Source organism: Cimex lectularius, unplaced genomic scaffold (assembly GCF_000648675.2).
Source record: "Cimex lectularius strain Harlan isolate CLEC.00 unplaced genomic scaffold, Clec_2.1 scaffold366, whole genome shotgun sequence".
Classification (NCBI taxonomy): Eukaryota; Metazoa; Arthropoda; class Insecta; order Hemiptera; family Cimicidae; genus Cimex; species Cimex lectularius.
In genome coordinates this window covers 315363-332675 of record NW_019393020.1, presented here as the reverse complement: position 1 = coordinate 332675, position 17313 = coordinate 315363, and the positions used below count along the sequence as shown (strand labels likewise).

The 17313-nt window shown below is 32.3% G+C and overlaps 1 protein-coding gene and 1 non-coding gene across 2 annotated transcripts in view; both read left to right on the top strand.

Annotated features, from left to right (window-relative positions):
- Positions 1-11764: 11764 nt before the first annotated feature.
- On the top strand, positions 11765-11837 carry Trnan-guu. Its single transcript has one exon. It is a non-coding gene; the product is annotated as a tRNA-Asn (tRNA).
- A 3949-nt stretch (positions 11838-15786) lies between these two features.
- The window catches only part of LOC106664043 (metabotropic glutamate receptor 6-like), a 78746-nt gene continuing 77219 nt past the window's right edge, over positions 15787-17313 (top strand). The window contains exon 1 of the mRNA XM_024229823.1: positions 15787-16162. Within this exon, the coding sequence (XP_024085591.1) occupies positions 15802-16162 (361 nt within the window). The 5' untranslated portion in view covers positions 15787-15801. The remainder of the gene's footprint in view (positions 16163-17313) is intronic.

Sequence of the window (17313 nt, the reverse complement as noted above, 5' to 3'; positions counted from 1 at the left end):
CGTGACTTGGATCCCGGAGAAGTGGATGTCTTCATCATACTCTCACCCAACCTAATTTTACATAACATAACATAATTTTGTGTGGTGTTTAGTGATCGTTATCCAATGGTTATTTGGAGATCGTGAGGTGCGGTCTGGTGTGACGAAGGTTTTAGGAAAACATTTTCTTTATTCTGCCAATGTTTCGGTTTTTATTGAGATCATCTTCAGAGCCTGGGATTTATAAACATGGTTTAAAGTTTACAAATGGATGTAGAATGTGAAAAAAATTACAATGTTTATAAATCCCAGGCCCTGAAGATGATCTCAATAAAAACCGAAACATTGGCAGGCTAAAGAAAATGTTTTTCTAAAACCTTCGTCACACCAGACCGCACCTCACGATCTCCAAATAACCATTGACTAACGATCACTAAACACCACACAAAATTATGTTATGTTATGTAAAATTAGGTTGGGTGAGAGTATCCCGGTCTTCTTTTCAAAAAAAGTAAAGTATCAACCAATAATTGTAATTGGTATTATATCCTAAAATATCAATTTAATATTATTTGAACGTAAACATTATTTCTTTCAATTAATTAATCTTTTTATGTAAGGTCTTGGGTGTAATGAAAAAGGTAGTGTCACGAGTGGGATTCAACCCCCCCCCCAAGTTTTGGGTTAAAGATTAATTAATTTAATAAATATACTTCATCATATCTACTATTTGGTCCTCAAGTGATTCCTCTCAGATCGCGGGTTTATAGTAAGAATCGTTTCGGTTTTTTGTACTCATCGTGCCAATAAAAGCTGTCGTCCCGCAAGGGAGTGTACTAAGATCAATCCTCATCACAATCTGAACAGCTGAGATACTACACGTTCTAAACCACAAATCATATCAAATATCGTGATACCATTCGATATACCACCACACCGCGACCCTACCTAGTATTAAAGCAATCCAAGAACACCTAGACCTCATAATCAACTGGTGAATTCGGTACTGCTTAAATTACATTTGTAAGAAAGACGTGAAATTTACGCTCATATTTCAGACATGGCCAACTGGCAGCTAGGCATTTGGAGCTAGGCAACAAATAACATCTAATGTCCATGTATTTCCAGCGCAGAATAGCATGTCTGCAACTTCAATGCTCAATTAAAGGAAGTACAGGAATAAAATGGGATCTCCCTGATTCGAAATTGAAAAAATCGAACAGGTTATTAAATTTTTTTTGTTTTAACTTTCATTTTTGTAAATTTTTCGCTGAAGATTTTTTTTTATCATCTCGTAAAGCAAGTATAATTTAATTTCTTTCAACGATTTTCAGCTCGATGGCTGAGGCAATAGAGCATAAAAAGATTAAAAGAACGCCGCCCATATACTTTTTTTTAATCACAAATTTTAATAAGGAGAGGATATTTTTGTTTTACGTATTACGTACTAATATACGGACAAAGTATATTAAAAAATGAACTTATACAAGGCTAGACAATTTTAGATTAAAAAAATGAATTTATACAATGCTAGAAAATTTCAGATTAAAAAAATGAATTTATACAATGCTAGAAAATTTTAGATTAATAAAATTAATTTATACAATGCTAGAAAATTTTAGATTAATAAAATTAATTTTTATACAATGCTAGAAAATTTTAGATTTAACAAAAATTATATAATGCTAGGCAATTTTTGATTAAAAAATGAATTGATACAATGCTAGAAAATTTTTGATTAAAAAAATGAATTTATACAATGCTAGAAAATTTTAGATTCAAAGTATTTGTACACACTCAGTGTTTTCCGGAATCTAAAATTTTGTAGCATTGTATAAATTCATTTTTTAATCAAAAATTGTCTAGTATTGTATAATTTTTGTTAAATCTAAAATTTTCTAGCATTGTATAAATTCATTTTTTCACGTTCTACATGTATTTGTAAAATTTAAACAATGTTTACAAATCCCAGGCCCTGAAGATGATTTTAATAAAGTTCGAAACGTTAGCACGATAAAGAAAACGTGTTTCTAAAACCTACTTCACGGCCGACCGAATTTCACGATCTCCGATTAATCATAAAAACTAAAAATTCTGAATTTTTGTAAAACCCGTTTTTTTATGTTTTCGACTGAAAATATCTAAATTATTAACTTAAGCCTTAGTTTAATAATTTATTGTTAAAGTTAGTGGTATAGATAATTTTAATATTTGGTAATTTCTTTAAAAAAACTAAAGAGTAAATATAAGTAAAATTATACTTTAACTATTTATCAGCTGTCCTCATTTTCCTTTGGTTAATTAAATCAAAAGTCGCTACTGAATTATTTTAAAACAAGGTTTTTGTTTATATTTTTAGAAAACTTCATAAGTTCAGTAAAATTGTTTGAAATGTAAAAAAAACTGTTGATATTTTCACTAGGATGATTAATATCCTATCATGACGGAAGTGACGTTTATTACGTACTATTTTTAGTACGTAGTTCGAAACGTTGTTTGGTTTTTTTTGTTGACAACAGTAATAAAAAGTTTACAGAGAGAACTAGATTTGTACAAAACAATTTAACAAGATTTGATTTCGCGGGTAGACAAATTTTAGAAAAACATCTATTTCAGAAAACTGAAGATTTGTAACAAGCAAACTTTTCACCAATCGCGACAAGGTTATTAACAAATCTGATGCTCGTTAATCAGTATTTATCCCTTTTTTTAGCCCCTCTGTCAAACGGATTTTCGTTAACGCGATCACGACTCGATGGACTGTGAGATTAATCGATCGGAAAACCCGACACGACATGAAACAAAATCATGAAAATTTACTTTTTAAACAACAAAATGTAAGGATTGATATAAACTCGTGTTTTTCTGAGAAAAGATAATTTACTCGCCATCTTTTCACGTTGTTATTAATAATTCAGTGAGTTCTTAATCAGAACCAAGGACGATCTTGTGCCTGTTTTCAAAGGGTCGTCATCAATCATTCAGTTGTTATCCTTTCTTCCAAAATGAATCTGCTCCTGACAGTAGTGTGGATAAAATTCATTAGGAAGATCAATTATTGAATTTTTGATTTGATCCTTAGTTTATATTTCAATTTCTTTGTAATCCTAATAAACGTCACTTCCGTCATGAAAAGGATATAATCATCCTAGTGAAAAAATTAACGGTGTTTTTTTTTACATTTCAAACAATTTTCTAAAATATAAAGAAAAACTTTGTTTTAAAATAATTCAGTAAAGACTTTTGATTTAATTTACCAAAGGAAAATGAGGACAGCTGATAAATAGTTAAAGTATAATTTTACTTATATTTACTCTTNAAAAATTTATTTTTTATTCCAAAATATTCTAGCATTTATAAATTCATTTTTTTATTCCAAAATTTTCTAGCATTGTATAAATTTATTTTTTCATATCCTACATGTATTTGTAAAATTTAAACAATATTTATAAATCCCAGACCATGAAGATGATCTCAATAAAGATCGAAACGTTGCACGATAAAGAAAATATTTTTTTTCTAATATTTCAAAATTGATTGTTATAATGATTTTTTCCCCTGTCTGATGATTTATACTTCAATTGTTTGAACCCTACTGAGCTTTATTAAAATTTAGTTGAGAGTATTTGATACTGCTTTAGGTATGGTTACTTACTTGCTCAGAAATCCTTGGTTCACGAAAGAATTCTTTAACAAAAAATATAGCTCAAGAAACTCCACAAATTACTTAAGATTCTCATTATTTAAAAGAAACGTTCACAGCTTATGCTATATGTAAAAAGGATCTTAAGCAATTACTTAAACATAATAAAACGAACTTCCAAGATGACATTAAGATAAACCTAATAAAAATAATGGACAGTAAAACTTTCTTATTCAGGGTCAAAAAGGTAGTTCAAGATCTTTCAATATGAATCTAATACAATTTGAAGGGTGGAAAACTTACTTTGAAAATTTGTATTCTACCCAGATTGATCACGTCCACTTTCTTTACATTGGACAACGTTATTGATTGGAGCAGAAGTCTACGAGACTCTTGCATTGTTTATGTTACTTGCAAAAACAATAAATCTCCCGGTCTACATCACGTTACTTATGAATTCATAAAACTCTGGTTGTTTTAAAGCCCTTGGCATTCTCGGATTGAGTCGATTTTCAAGAAATTTGAAACCGTCTATTAAAATCATAATTATGTTTTTGTTAAGTACACTTTAAACAAACTTTAAAATTGTTTTGCCAAGATGATGTCGTTAAAATACCTCGAAAGATTGGTAGATAACAATTGAAGTTTTTTCATTCAGATCCAGATCCTTATTGTTGGTGAGCAAACATCTGACCTTTTGAACAAAAATTAAAAAAAAAATGAAATATAAAAATAAAGCATTCTCCTTTTAATTAATAATTTGTTCAAGATATAAAACAGTTTCTTTTATAAAATACCACTTGAAAATTAGTTAAGATTAAAAGTCATATAAAATTAAGTATAATTTAATTAATAAAATATTGAATGATATTTTTAATCAATCCTTGGAACACAATGTATTTTTCAATAGCTTACGTAGGGGACCGCGGTAGCCGAGTGGTTAGCATGAGAGACGCTCACGCCGCGGTCGTGGGTTCGATTCCCTCCGTCGCCTCTGGCCCTTTTTTCCCGATAACCCCCAATTTGAACACACAAGAATTCGTACCATGGCTAATATGCAAGACCATAAGGCCAATAAAAAAAAAAGAAAAAAAAAGCTTACGTGAGATATTTAACTTCATATTAACCTGTGAAATGAAACCATAACAAACTTTCTACGTCAAATAAACTACGCTATTAAGAAGGGAACATTTATTTCGGGACACGCTGTGTGTATATTGCTCAAATTACATTTTCAGTGCTACAGTTTGACCAAACGTCATGAAACTTTATCATAAATTTTTCTTTAACGTTTTTCTGTACTTTTGGGTACTTTAATTTAGAATTTTAAATGTTGGTTTACTGCAGAAATTGATGTAATGTCAATCAAAAATTTACTACTGGGTCTGCTGAGAAATGTTTTTTTTCGGATAAACTTTGCTTTACTTAAAGACCGCAGAAACCATATCAAGGAGTCCATTGCAAAATGTTCAGAAGTTCTGGAAGAAAGTAATTACCAAATTACATATAACATGGCTACAATTCGTAAAACAAATTGTTCATATATAGTTGTTTACATTTGAACTAATAATAAGTTTTTGAAATTTTATTATATACTACACACTTAATGATATACACGGTGAATCATTTTTTGACNGTCAAAAATGATTTATTTTGCCATTAGAATATTGTTCATGATATTAAAAGAAAATTAACTCTGGAAATGGCTTGATCTGATAATATTATACAAATGTACATCTCAGTACATCTACAATAAACAGTATTGTTTTGATTTAGCTGCGACAGAATTATAGACACACATTTTGTTTACGTTTATTTCATAACTCCATGATTTATTCAGTATTCACTGTACCGTGCCTTCGAGTAAAGTGATTACTGTGAGTTCATTTGGAGCAATTCAAAGTTATTTTAAAATGCCCAAAGGAAGAAGATTTTCTGATGAGGAGCGCCGGTTGATTCACTTGCTCAATGAAGATGGAATGAGCCGCCGAAATATCGCCCGATGCATAAAACGAAGTTTTTCATCGGTTTCGAAGATAATACGACTAGGTGAAGACTACGGAAGAGGGGCTCTGGAAGATCGTCCTTGATCAGAAGGACAAATCGTACATCGGCGCGTTGCTTCAAAACAGCTTTTCGACTGCAAAAGCCATCGCAGAGAAGGCAGGTGTTGATGTTTCTGTTCGAACTGTTCAGAGATTCCTTAAAAAAACTGAAAACATAGTACGAAGAAAACTGAAACGCAAACCATCTCTGAAACCCCACCACAAACCAGCCCGTGTCAAATTTGCTGAAAACCACATTTTGAAAAATGAAGATTATTGGCAAAACTGACGAAAAAAAAATTCAATTTGGACGGCCCGGACAGATACACATACTACTTTCATGATCTAACTAAAGAAGAAAAAATTTTGTAACGGCGCCAAATGGGTGGTGAATTTTTGATGATTTTGGGGTGTATTGGGTGTAATACAAAAGGGAATCTTTGTTTTCTTCCAAAAAAGGTCAATTCGGAATATTACGAGAAATTACTGGACAAAGAAAAAACTAGTTTCAGCGATTTATACGAAGGGACTCCAATATTCCAGCAGGACAACGCACCCATACACAATGCAAAAATTGTTAAAGAAAGGTTTTCACAGAACAGCATTGAAAAACTTGAATGGCCTGCACTCTCACCAGATTTGAAAATTATAAATAATTCCCTAATTTCGTGGTCCGCTTGACCAATTAATATATTACGATTAATTAAGGTTTTTAGTTGAGATAAAAACGTCAATGGCACGAGCCGGATTCGAACCCAAGATCTTCGGCTAGATACGCCGCTGCTCTACCAATTGAGCAAAACGAAATGGAAAATGGCAAAAAGGAGGGAAAACTCATAAGGTGGGGTTGAGATAGGAAGTTAATGTCCGAGCGGATTGAGGTCACAATAACTCAAGTGGTAGAGCAGCGGCGTATCTAGCCGAAGATCGTGGGTTCGAATCCCGCTCGTACCATTGACTTTTTTATCTCGACTACAAACCTTAATTAATTGTATTATTGATAATGTATGGGGAAAATGATCGAGGATGGTATATCAAGACTGTAACCAGTACAACTCTGTCGACGAACTTAAAACAGCTGTCACCACTGCGTGGAATAATTTGCCTCAAGATTTAAAATTTGTACAAATCCATTCCAGAAAGATTACTGGAAATAATAAAACTAAGTGGTAATGGCACAAAATATTATAACCTTGTCTTAAATTGATTTTATCCCATGTGCCTATAATTTTGTCGCAGACAAAATCGTTTAATTTTAGTATTTTAATAATTTTTTCTCTTATTTACTGAAAAATTAATGTTTAATGAAGAAAAATATTTATTTCCTGTGTTCTGAATAAATATTTGTAATACAAACCCATTACATTATAAATCATAACAATTAGGGGTGTATATAAATTTGTCACTCGGTTGTGTATTATATACGTTTTTGAAAATTAGTAAAAAAATTAATCTTTATGTAAGGTTGAGATAAAAAAGTCAGTGTCACGAGTTGGTGTTCGAGTGGATCGAAGTCACGATAGCTCAAGTGGTAGAGCAGCGGCGTATTTAGCCGAAGGTCCTGGGTTCGAATCCTGCTCGTCACACTGACTTTTTTATCTCTACCAATACCTTACATAAAAATTAATTAATTGAAAGAAGTTATAATCGGACCAAGAATTCTAATGGAATTAGTAAAGTTCCTTAACCAAACAGTTTTCAATAAAATTTATTAGAAAATATGTTTTCACATTTTATTTATCAAATAAAACAAATTCTATTCGATTTGTTCAATTGATAAATAACAAAACCTATCAAAGTCCTGTTGAGCATAGGACTCGTTTTATTTTTATATATTTTTCCCCCAACCTTGCTTGACATAAGCCTAGACTTGTTATATTTGCTCGAAATTTACTTGTTTTTATTGTTGGGTGAATTCAACGTTTCGGTCTCGATATGTATTTTTTCTTTCTTTCTTTTATATTTGGTCGTACATGCCAGCAATACTTAGCAACGTGGGTTCTTGTACTAAAATGTAATAGCCTAAGGTATATTGTATTTTATTTGTTTGCAGTGAGTTTTTTAATTTTTTAGTTTGCAGTTTAAAATCATTTTTCTGGTGGCTTGCTTAGAGGAGAAAAGGTTTTTATTATTAAATTGTTCAGTTGTATTTGTTTATTTGATATCTCTGCACTTATTTTTTTACTTCATGATTTATCCACTTTTCCTGATAATTAAATAGATTTTTCGTAACGAAAAATCTTCGATTTTTTGTACGGTTTTTCTTTTGTTATTTTCTTCTTGTATGTATCAATATTAAATACTGTAACAAAGGTTTTTACGTATTTTTTTAAATATTCTTTCAAAAAGACGACCACTTTTATACGTAACTTTTCATATAAACAGTAATGTTCATACAACACAAACTGTTACACTGTATAAATACATACGGCTGAAACATAGTTCTAATTAAGAGAGAAGTGCCTCTCTCCCAGTTACATAGTGCTAATAACGATAATGTTGCAGGTGCAATGTACAGTATTGCTTTACAAAGCGACTGAAGATTATGCCGGTTAATTAATCTCTTCCTTTTATGGACCGGCTTCGGTATACCCGATTGGTCATGTCCTCTTAAGTATATTTAAGTAATAACAATTGTTTGTTCTATCAAAACTTTCGAAATTTTTCGACAAGAATGGTAGTCTCTTACTCTCGGAGATTACAGACGTAGTCAATCTGTACGTTTTCTTCCAGCCGATTTTAAGTATCGATGAATATGGCAAATGCTAAAAGCCTGGAATTACAATTAGTTTAGGGTGGATAGAGCTGTGAAATTTAAGGTTAAGATTAGGTTTATGGGCAAGTTAGCTTTGGTAAGGTTAGGCCGGTGTAGGCTAAGTAGAGATAAAGTAAGGATTAGGGTTACGTTCGGTTTTTAGTTTAAAGTTAGGGTTACAGATGGGATAGGTTAAATATTACAATTAGAATTAGGGTAAGGAATAGATTACGTAAATAATAATTAAAGCTATTGCCGTTTCAAACTAGGGTAAAGACTAATGTTATTTTGGCTTCAGGTTATGTTTATGAAGGGGAGACGGTTAGGCAATTAAGATTAGGATAAAGAGAAGAATTAGGTTAGGTTCGGTTATGTATGTAAAAAATTAAGGTTACATTAGGCGAGAGTTAAAGTTAAAAACGGGATAAGTAAAGTAGGTGATAGGATATAGTTCAAGCATACGTTAGTTTACAGTTAGGGTTAAAGTTGGGATAGGTCAGGTTGGGATAAGGTAAGGATTGGATTATGTTAAGTAAAAATTATTACGGTTATTGCCGTTTCAAACTAGGGTAAGGACTAGTGTTATGTTTGCTTCAGGTTATGGCTATACGGTTAGGTAAGTAAAATTAGAATAAAGAATAGACTTAGGTTAGATTCGGTTATGTATGTAGAGAATTAAGGTTACGTTAGACAAGGGTTAGGGTTAAAAAGCCTCAAACCAAGTAAAGTAGGTGATAGGATATGGTTCAAACATATGTTAGTTTACAGTTAGGGTTAATGATGGGATAGGTCAGGTTGGGATAAGGTAAGGATTGGATTATGTTAAGTAAAAATTATTACGGTTATGTCGTTTCAAACTAGGGTAAGGAGTAGTGTTATTTTGGCTTCAGGTTATGACTATACGGTTAGGTAATTAAAATTAGAATAAAGAATAGAATTAGGTTGGTTCGGTTATGTATATAGAGAATTAGGGTTACTCAGGGTTAGAGGGCTAGGGTTAGGGTTATAAACGGGATAGGTAAAGTAGTAGTAAAGACAGGATATGGTTCAACCATATGTTAGTTTAAAGTTAGGGTTAAAAATGGGATAGGTCAGGTTGGGATAAGGTTAGGATTTTGGCTATAATTATGGTTTGGGTTACGGAGAAGATTAGAGAAGGAACAGATAGTGATTGGTGATACGTGTGGTTACAGTTTAGGTTAATGACCGAATAGGTTAGGTGAAGATAGGGTAAGGATTATAATTAGAATAATGGTTAAAATTAAGTTAAGGATTAGGTCAAGTTGGTTTAGGGATTAGGGCGAGACAGGGTAAGGATGAAAATAGTATTAGAGTTAAGATAGGTTAGGTAGGGAGAGGGCAAAGATTGGCATTTGCTTAAAAAGGGTTAGGCTGGGTTAAGTAGGGTTAGGTTTCGTTTTGGGAAGGTTAGGTTTTGAGTTAGTTTTAGATTTTACATGCTTCAATGATTAAAGATTTTCTAAACTTCATTAAAATACTTCAGCTTTTATAATTACGAATTTAGAGTTAGGGATATTCTGCTTGGATTAAATAGTTTTATTTTTGAGTACAATAGTAATAAATCAAAATAATACTGAGTGAACAAATCGCTGTCATTTTATGTTTCATGAGAATCCACTGTTCAATGAAATGTCAAACCAATTGTTATGTCAAACCACATTTTTTCTTATTTTAAATCCACAGAATCTTTAATATTCACTAACGACAATTTATTTAATTTTTAAGCCGAAATATTGCAATTCTCAAAACAAACAAAAAATTATGAAAAAAATTATAATACAGGTCTACTAATTAAACAAGAGATGGTAAACGTATTTTGAGTACAAATTAAAAAAGTGCGGGCGAGAATGGCAAAAAGCCTGAAAAATTATCGGATCCGATCGGACCAATTTGATTTGGCAATTGTACAAATTAAACAAAACGACCTTAAGTTAATGGCTCTTTTTCCAATTCGTTCGAATTCAGGAATTTTATTTGGCATCTACTACAAGGCCGAGCGTATAACTTGATTTACTTACCGTACGTGCAGTGAAACGTGGAAACGTTTTCAAAAAAATCCCCCCAATTTACTGTTTAAGAAGCTCAATAGAACAAAAAGCTTTTAACATTTTTCTTCAACATATAATAACGTTTAGTCCTTACGTGAAGTTTTCCCTAGCACGTATGCGCAAGGACCGTCAATTAATGTGAAATTGCATCACTTACCGGATAGATTCCAGGGCGTAGTAGATGAATGAATGAACGTTAGTAGTTAGTAACTTCGAATATTTATTGATCACGCATGATTTAGACGAAGAACTAAACTCTTAGACATCTAACGTAATTAACAAATAATACAAAGTTTATATAAATAATAAAGGGAAGAGTATGTCGATTCACTTTTTCTAAATGATATTCATACTCACGGATTTCTGAGTTATCACAAATCTGTTTATAGAACCATCATTTACACAAAAAACAATTTCACAAAATTTTCTCTCTTTTTGCCATTTTGAGAGGGAAAATTTGAACGGTTATAGGTTGAGACGGAGAGTTGGTGTGACGTAGGTTTTAGAAAAACATTTTCTTTATCGTTCCAACGTTTCGATCTTTATTGAGATCATCTTCAGGGCCTGGTATTTACAAACATTGTTCAGGGCCTGGTATTTACAAATATTGTTTAAACCATACCAACCTTCAACCGTTCTAATTTTTCCTCTTTTTGCCATTTTCAACGTATACAAACACCTTGAGCCCTGAAGATGCTCTCAGTAAAGATCGAAACGTTGGAACGATAAAGAAAATCTTTTTAGGGGGAAAATTCGATCAGTTGTAGGTTGAGACGGAGAGTTGGTGTGACGTAGGTTTTAGAAAAACATTTTCTTTATCGTGCCAACGTTTCGATCTTTACTGAGATCATCTTCAGGGCTCAAGGTGTTTGTTTACGTTGAAAATGGCAAAAAGAGGGAAAATTAGAACGGTTGAAGGTTGAGATGGTTAAAACAATGTTTGTAAATGCCAGGCCCTGAAGATGATCTCAATAAAGATCGAAACGTTGGCACGATAAAGAAAATGGTTTTTTGAAACCTACATCACACCAGACCGCATCTCACGATTTCTGAATAATGTTGAGATGGAGAGTTGGTGTCAGAAAGGATCGAACCCACGATCTTCGGCTAAATACGCCGCTGCTCTATCACTTGAGCAATCGTAACCTCGATCCACTCGGACACCAACCTCCCATTCTCAACCTACCTTTAGAATTTTCTTGAAAAATGGCAAAAAGAGGGAAAATTCGAAAGGTGGGGTTGAGATGGGAAGTTAGTGTCCGAGTGGATCAAGGTCACAATAGCTCAAGTGGTAGAGCAGCGGCGTGTTTAGCCGAAGGTCGTGGGTTCGAATCCCGCTCGTGACACTGACTTTTTTACCTCAACCAACCTTACATAAAAAGAATAATTAATTGATTGAAAGAAGTAACTTGGACAATTGTCCACTAAAACGTAAATGGAGTTATGATACTTTACTTTCTTTATAAAAGCCCTAATTTAAAAAAAGTTACCCCTTTTTTAAAAGTTTTTGTTTATGTACAAGTGTATTTTTTCTTTTCATAATTTATAATGTTCTAAACCAGGCCTACCTGCTAACAAATACAAGTTTTAATTTTTTACGAGGGTTCACAACAGCATAGGTCATAAAAACCCTCAGGGTGCCGGTGTTTTTGAAAAAAAAGTCCATTTGTATGTCGGGTTCGAACTGCAGGGCCGCTGGATTCGAACCCAGGACCTTTACCTTACAGTGAGCGCCGTGTCATCGCCTAAACCATTGCGGCCACCGATGCCCCACCTAAATACAAATTGCTGCCTACTGAAAGCAAGCGGTTTTGTACAGATATTGTTATATTTATTTCAAATTAATGTTTAATTTGTATAGAACGTAAATATATAATTTAAAATCTATTATTTTACAATTCATTAACTATATTAAACGTACAATCATGAATACGTTGTTCTTTACTAAACCACTGTTCAAAAATTAATGTTAAGGTGAAAACTTTTGGCTTAAATAATTCAGTTTGCAGAGAAGATAGATACAACGACTTCGTGCTCACTTCCTAATCTTCTAAAGAAAACGTTTACCTTTTTTATTACATTTTGATCAATTATTCGAGACAAACACACCTTCGAAATATTCTAGTGTAACAGTATTTCATGCATGACGGGAAAGCTTGTTTATAAAAGGGAATGATGAAAAATGGAAAACCATTACTTTTAGAGAGCAATCTTCGATTTCATTCAACATTTTTTTTATATGATATAAATCAGATGACTATTTTAAATAATGTTTTATGGAAAAGGACTCACTGTATGATTGGACGTGTTCATTGCTGTATATGAATTTTTTTAATATGTAAAACGTGTGATTAAACTCTTGTCGCGATTTTTTTCAACTAATATGACATGATGTGAAATGATTCTTCGATAAGAACGAAAATAAAATAATACGTCATAACTTATAAAGATCGAAATTCTATATTTCCCAATCCGCTAGAATGATGGAACGCATACGATATTGAAGAATTATTTTTGAAACATCTTATATTTCACACATTCATCCACCGAGAAAAATATTGGTTTCACACACAGGGTGAAAAGGTAAATGAAAACGAGAAAACCTTCTCCTGTCGTTAATTGGTTTGGCAGTGTAAATCGATATCGTATACAGTGATCTGTAATTTTCGTTAACTGGATGGAGTGGACTTTCACCAGTGGATCGAAGTTACGATAGTTCAAGCTGTAGAGCAGCGGCGTATTTAGCCGAAGGTCGTGGGTTCGAACCCCCTCGTGACACTTAACTTTTTTATCTCAACCAAAACCTTAATTAAAAATTAATTAATTGAAAGAAGTTATATTTGGTCAATCACACCACGACATATAATGGATTTATTCAGCTTTTGTGTTGATAATTAAACAAAATAAAAAAGTAGAAATTATTCTTAAAAATCACTTATGGTATACCAAGCACATATCACTTCTCTGTTGAATAGCATGATTGTCTGTTGAATTATAATCAATTGGAATGTTTATGTATTAACAAAACACTTTATTACTATGTTTTCAAATAAAAATAATTAATTGACTTTTTTTTACTACTATCACAATATTTCATTGAAAAAATAATTCAAATAAGTTTTTTTTCCATTATTCCATTACCAACTTTATAAAAATTTACAGAATTTACCTGAAAGGAAACCCAACCCAAACAAAAGTAACTCTCTCTGACCCATATTATAGTTCTTATCTAGGAATGCATTCAGGGAATAACAGTAGATTACAAGTAACCCAGAAATAATCAACTTTTTTTACTTTGCTTTAATTAAAACGATATAACGTTTTTATTACTTAAATTATTTTATTATCTGTATAAAGTAAGAAGTACGACTTCTTTTCAATTAGTCGAGAAAGTCTGGAAAAACATGTTGAAAGTTAAAAGTTTATCAGCTGCGTGGCCTTATAAATTTTCAGTAAAGATTAAAGTTTTAAATTTATTTGTATTTTTTAATGTTGTATTTTTTGTAGTTCATTTCTTTTAGTTTTTTTAATCAGTTACACTCTTGCTCTCTTGCTCCTCTCTCTCTATCTCTATATATCTACCTATCTATTATCTATCTATCTACCTATGTATCTATCTAACTACTTATACATCTCTTACTTTTCTACTTTTCTCTCTCTCACTCGCTCTTTCTTTCGCTTCTCTCTCTCACCCCTCTCTCGCTCTCTTTCACTCTCTCTTTCACTTTCTCTCTCTCATCACTTTTTTTAAACCACTTTTGCGATGCTACCTACCTATCTATCTATCCATCTATCTATCTATCCATCCATCTATCTATCCATCCATCCATCCATCTATCTATCTATCTATCTATCTATCTATCTATCTATCTATCTATCTATCTATCTATCTATCTATCTNAATCCATAACCATCCCTAACCATATATATATTGACCTATCTATCTATCTATGTATCTATCTATCTACTTATATCTCTCTCACTTTTCTCTCTCTCACTCGCTCTTTCTTTCGCTTCTCTTTATCGATCTACCTATCTATCTACCTATGTATCTATCTACTTATATATCTCTCACTTTTCTCTCTCATTCGCTCTTTCTTTCGCTTCTCTCTTTTTCTCTCTCTCTCCCTCTCTATCTATCTGCCTGTATATCTGTCTATCTATCTATTTATATATCTCTATCTATGTATGTATCTATATATCTATTTACTCATATCTCTTTCACTCGCTTTTCTTTCGGTTCTCTCTCTCTCTCTACTTTCTCTCTGCCTCTTTCCTTCTCTTCCTATATATATTTATGCTTAGTATGTCGTCCTTCCGTTTTTTTTGTCACTCTGTTCATCATACTACAATTGGAAGCCTGCGTTAGGACTTGGCTACATATATTTATCTAAATAATATCCCTCATTGTGCGTCCTGCCAATTTCCATTTTGCTGTTTTGTCTATTTTATACATCTTGTCTCTGTGTTAGTTCTAGTTTCCTAGTTGTTTCTTCGGCCTTTTGTGTGACTCCTTGCCTACTTTTCTCCAATGCCATTTGAGTTGATCCAAGTCTATTTAATGTCGGTTCTATTAGCAGCTAGATTTATATACATAATACACTTTTTTCGATAGATTTTCCCCCTATAATCTAAACTTAAAATGTTTGTTGATTTATCAATAATTTGGTTAACACAGTGAATATTTGTTCTTTATCGCATTTTTTCCCGATAGATTTAGAATAATTTCATGTGCGATTAATATACCAATATCCTACCCAATTGGATTAAAATTAATTTAATATTTGCCCTTGGTACTTAAAACGCTTGGAATTTTGCACTTTTTATTAATCTACTTTGAAACATGTTTGAGAGCCGGAGAGAATTCATTTAAAATCATTATTTTAAACCACCTCTCTTTTACTTCATTACATTGTTTATCACTTTTATATATATAATATATTGTGTGTGTGTATGTACGTTCAATAACAAAGGATTATTTAAGCGAAAAATCCAATTCCCATTGAACAATTGAAATATAGGCAAATTCATAGAAATTTTATTTTTAATTTCGTTGTTTTGGGGATAAAACAGTTTTCCAGAGGAGTTATTAATATTTTTGCCACAAAGATAAATTTTCTGTAGCTTCGAATTTCAAATAATGAGGGAACGAAAAAGTATAAGGGGAAGGACATTAGGTTGCCACTAATATTTCATAATTCTTAACTCGCATCACAAACGTTGTATAAAATCCAGAAATTTTTTATTATTTATGCATTTGCAAAATTAATTTTAGATTGATTTTGGTTTCAGAAAGAGACCACAAAGGAGATGCTGTTGTTAGGTCTCTTCCTCATGATATGCCACAAGTCCCATACCATCCTGAACAGCAAACCTTGGCCCGAGGACATATTCACGAACAACACCACCTTGACCCAGTTCTACGAGAATGATTCGTATCGGGTCTTGGACTATGAACGATTCGAGTGGAATTGGATGAACACATCGGCCAGCGACAGCAGACTTAAGATGAACCATCGGGTCGAGAAGAAACTTCGGATCGAGGACTTGAAAGTCGACTGGCCTGTCAAACGGTCTTGCGAGATCCCTGGGGACTTCCTGCTAGGAGGACTGATGATGGTTCATGAACGAGAGGACACAATCACCTGCGGGCCTGTAATGCCGCAAGGAGGTAAGAACTACAAATTTTGTTGTGTATGACGTAGCTAGCTTCTAACTTTTCAGTGGTGCAATAAATTTTTAAAGTCACTCCTATTAACCTAATCTAATATCTAGGGCAATATAACTAAGTCGTTTATTTTTTCGTCAATCGTTTGTTCATCATGACTGAAGCGCTCTTGAGTTCATGGCCTTTCAGTCAAACTTTTTCATTTCATTTTTGAAAATAATCTTACCAAAACGTGAATATATTATTTTTTCCCTATCGAAACAAAGATCACTTGAATCCTTTTCAAAAAGATAGTTCCTACTCACAGTAAATACGGACCGGATTTCGAGCCCTTTAGCTCATCATCAGTTTGAAGCGGGGTTTACCAACTCAATTGTAATGATGTGATATTAAATATATAGGACAAAGCGGTAGAGAAATAAAAACGAGAGTAAAAGAACACTTGCCTAAATCGAGCAAATTTTCGGAATTTAAGGACCATCTATAAAAGAAACAAAATATAATTTCAATTCAAATTTAAATACAAAATTGTTACAAAGTTTCAACAAAGGGAGAGAACTAGATTGGTTTGAGAAATTTGAAATTACAAAATGTAAAATTGAACATGATAATAAATGCATTAATAATATAACAGATTTGATCTATCGTACCTCCCATTTTAAATATGTACATAAATAATATTAAACGTCCAAATAATTAAATTAATTATTTTATTTAATATTGTTTTTATAATAATTTAATAATATTAAGGTATCATTTTAATTTTCTATCTTTTATCTTTAATCACTAATTTATTATTAATTTCTTACAGTATTTATATGTTGAAATCCTTCAATCTGATGATGAGCTAAATGCTCGAAATCCGTATCGTTGCAAAACAACTTACTGTGAGTAGGAACTATTTAAAAAAAATGGATTGAACACCAAACTCACTCCATCATTTATCATTTCTACAGATCACTTGATGCCATGTAGTACCCAATGATGTATTCCATTCCTTGTACCATCTTATCCGGACGAAAAGCCTTCGTTTCGAATCACTGCGAACATTTTTCGACTCCTACCAAAACAGTGTAGTTTTCCTTGCCTATATCATTAATTATGTATCTTTAACTATACATTTCCCATCACAAAGTTTCGTACCTCGGAAATGT